General features: G+C 53.5%; 1 protein-coding gene across 2 annotated transcripts in view; it reads left to right on the top strand.

Moving 5' to 3' along the window:
• Positions 1-3,571, top strand: part of LOC108250036 (protein-L-isoaspartate O-methyltransferase domain-containing protein 2) — an 8,162-nt gene that overhangs the window by 1,599 nt on the left and 2,992 nt on the right. For both annotated transcript variants that reach the window (XM_017439719.3, XM_017439721.3), the window contains exons 3-7: positions 54-204; positions 297-399; positions 1,215-1,386; positions 1,479-1,602; positions 2,929-3,558. In XM_017439719.3, coding sequence (XP_017295208.1) covers positions 54-204; positions 297-399; positions 1,215-1,386; positions 1,479-1,602; positions 2,929-3,479 — 1,101 coding nt within the window. In that variant the 3' untranslated portion in view covers positions 3,480-3,558. The remainder of the gene's footprint in view (positions 1-53; positions 205-296; positions 400-1,214; positions 1,387-1,478; positions 1,603-2,928; positions 3,559-3,571) is intronic.

Raw genomic sequence — 3,571 nt, 5'->3', positions numbered from 1 at the left:
GGGGGGGGCGGGGTTTTAGAGACACTCTGAGCATGTTCTCCTGACGTCTGCAGGACCTGGCGTGGCGCCACGGCAACATCCACCTGTCGGCTCCGTGCATCTACTCCGAGGTGATGGAGGCTCTGGATCTGCACCCCGGCCTCTCGTTCCTGAACCTGGGCAGTGGGACCGGATACCTCAGCACCATGGTCGGACTCATTCTGGGTACCGCGGCTGTTTGTTTGTTTGTTTGTTTTTTCGGATCTGCTGGTTTCCGTGTTCTGGTTCTCACAGCTGTTCTGCTCCCGTTGTCCCAGGACCGTATGGAGTGAACCACGGCATCGAGCTGCACGCGGACGTGATCGAGTACGCCTACCAGAAGTTAGACTCCTTCATCAAGACCAGCGACAGCTTCGACAAGTAGGAGCCGAGTCGAGTCCGGTTTAAACTTCCAGGTTTTAAACTCAGAACCTCCTCCAGCAGCAGAACTCTCAGTGGCTTCCTGTTTGTCTCTGATGGTTGTGGAGGAGCTGTGGCCCACTCTGAGGTTCTGTTTCTGGACCGTTCTGCTGTGTTTGGGATCATTGTCCTGTTTGTCACATCTGACTCCAGAATCAGCCCAAACCATCAGCCCTCCACCACCGTGCTGACAGCTGCAGTGCATTCTGGGTAAACATCTGTCCTCTGGTCTGCAGAGGAGCCCAAACCATCAGCCCTCCACCACCGTGCTGACAGCTGCAGTGCATTCTGGGTAAACATCTGTCCTCTGGTTCTGGTTCTGGTCCAGAAGTCTTGTGGTTCCTTCAAGTCGAGCTGCCATGTTGTTTTTAGAGAGAAGAGGCTTTAACCTTTGACCTTTAACCTGCTGACTGAGGCCTGTAGAGGCTGAGATGGAGCTCATTGCACGGTCTGACCTTCAGGGTGAAGATCAGCAGCTCTCCTAAATGTGAATAATCTTCCTCTCTGTAGAACGATGAACTCCAGATGACCTTTGACCCTTCCCAGATTGATTCTCTGAGGTCATTGCTGATGTCTTCCCGCCCTGACGTCGTGTTAACTCTCACCTGTAGCTCCAGAGCAGCAGAACCTCCTGATCCAGAACCTCTGAGATTCAGTTTTTGTTGACTTAATAATGACTTTATATAATTTGTCACATGTTGAGGCCTAGATGTTGTTTTTTTTAAAAATGTAAAACCTTAAAACTGAAACGGAGCCATGCTTATTTCCGCCCACAGGTTCGAGTTCTGCGAGCCGTCCTTCGTGGTGGGGAACTGCCTGGAGATCCCTCCTGAGAGCCGTCACTATGACCGGGTCTACTGCGGCGCCGGGGTCCAGAAGGAACACGAGGAGTACATGAAGAACCTCCTGAAGGTGGGGGGCATCCTGGTGATGCCTCTCGAGGAGAAGGTCGGTGCTCCTTGTGTGTCGCCTCACCTGGAAACGGTTTTCCTGGAGTGGATTTAAAGAGGAACCGTGTCGTTTTGTTGTGTTTGCTGCAGCTGACGAAGATCACCCGCACTGGAGTGAGCAGCTGGGAGACGAAAAAGATCATCTCCGTGTCCTTCGCCCCTCTGGTGCTGCCCAAACACAACACGAACGGCAAACCCAAGACCGTCCCGCTACGTGGGTCTCGTTTAACGCTTTCCCCCCTTCGTTAAAACCAAAACAAACCGATAATGCTGATTCTCTCCCAGGCTAAACAGCCAGCGGGCAAAGATCAGGGTGGATTTAACGAATCAATACCCACCGCTGATATTTGGTTAAATGTCTCTCAGCCGGTCTCACCTGGACTTCTGGCAGAAATCGGGCCGATCTCCGACCGCCCTGCTTCCTGCCAGCATCGGTAGTTTGTTGAAATTGGTCGTTATTTTGTCACAAACCCGACTTTCAACCAAACTCCACACATTTTCAGTCAGGTTGAGGTCGAGGCTTTGGTGAGGTCCATCCAGAAGCTCGGTGTCAGCCTGATCTGTCCAATCAGCAACCAGTTCTGATGGTTCATCCAATCAGAAACCAGTTCTGATGTTTTATCCAATCAGAAACCAGTTTTGATGTTTGGGATCTTTGTCGTACCTGGGTCCAAATTTCAGCCGTCTAGTTGTTGATTTGAGGTGAAGTTGAAGGATTTGGAGGGAATACTCCCGTCTCTCACAGCATGATGCTACCACCACCGTGCTTTACAGTTGGTCCAGTGTTTTTGACTCCTCCAAACGTCCTTCTTGCCGCTCTTTGTCTCGTCTGATCGTCTAACCTTTCTCCAGAAGACGTCAGGCTCATCTGTGTGGGACACGTGTCCACCTGCTTCCTCGGTCCTCTCGGTCCACGGAGATGTAAGATTGGCTTCACTGTGGACAGGGCCGCTGGTTTTCTGGCAGTCTTGGTGGTTCCTGAACATCCCAACCAGCTTTCTTTTATCCGAGCGGAACCAGTGAGGATTTATTGATCCAACGAGAGCTGTCAAACAATTCCTTTTTGTCCTGGCAAAGAGAAACCACGAGCTGCAGTCAGTCGTGATCACTAACGAGGCCTCAGATCTAAAACCATCTTAGCTGAATATCTGTACGTATTTGAGCCTGTGTGCATAATTTAAAGGAAAAACTACAATATATTCAAACTTGTGGATCAAAATTCTGTGCAGTTTTTATTAGAGCAGCCCCAAATTCACGACATTTTAAGAGTGGAAGGAAACTTTGATTTGATTGGCTGAGTCTTGGCATAAAGTGGGTGGGGTTTGGTCAAGCCACGCCCACCCATAGCCACGCCCCTGGGTAAGACACTGACTACTCATAGCTACTCCAAACTATCCCAATTTTCTTCAAATTTGCCTGCAGAATAAATTCACCTGTACAAAAAAATGAGCAAAATCCATTTTTTGTTTTGTTTTGCAGCGGAGTTGCATCACTTTCCCTCCATTCTTCTAACCGTTTTTGCCTTTCGCCACTTTTTCAGCCAAGTACGAGGTCCGGACGTTACAGGAACTGGCCCGGATCTGCATCCGCCACACCCTCCGAGTGACCACGGACGGCGGAGATGGCCAGGCTCGCGGCCGGGGCTCCTCCTTCAGCGTCGGCAGAGGGCTGGCGGCGGCGGGGCTCCACAAGTACGGCCCTCGCTTTAAACGCCGGCGGGTCCACCGGCGCCACTGCAACGCCCTGGTCCTGGCCACGCGACAGGTGGTGGCGAGCAGCGGGATCGGCCCCGCCCCCCTGGACAGCAACAACAACCAGGAGGGGCGGATGGAGGACGAGGAGATGGCCGGCGAGCGTCAGGCCAGGCGGCCAATGAGGGCGAGCAGGCGGTCGGCGAGAGGGGGGCTGGCGGAGGAGGAGACGGTGGAGGAGGAGGACGAAGAGGAGGAGCGGGTGGAGGAGGAGGAGGAGAAGGAAACGGGCGAGCTGCTCCGCCCCCAGCCAGCCGTGAACGTGCTGAGGGAGCGCATCCTGAGCCTGCCGCTGCCCGAGCCTCTGAAGATGTACCTGCTGTACTACAGAGAGAAGTGAGCCCGGCTGGAGCCCCCGGTCCGGGTCCGAGTCCGAGCCCAGAGCTGAAACCCTGCAGGCGCCGCAGCCTCAGATACCCCCCCCCCCCCCCC

Source organism: Kryptolebias marmoratus, linkage group LG8, assembly GCF_001649575.2.
Source record: "Kryptolebias marmoratus isolate JLee-2015 linkage group LG8, ASM164957v2, whole genome shotgun sequence".
NCBI lineage: Eukaryota > Metazoa > Chordata > Actinopteri > Cyprinodontiformes > Rivulidae > Kryptolebias > Kryptolebias marmoratus.
The sequence above is the reverse complement of the archived record's forward strand: the minus strand, read 5'-3'. Positions and strand labels throughout refer to the sequence as shown.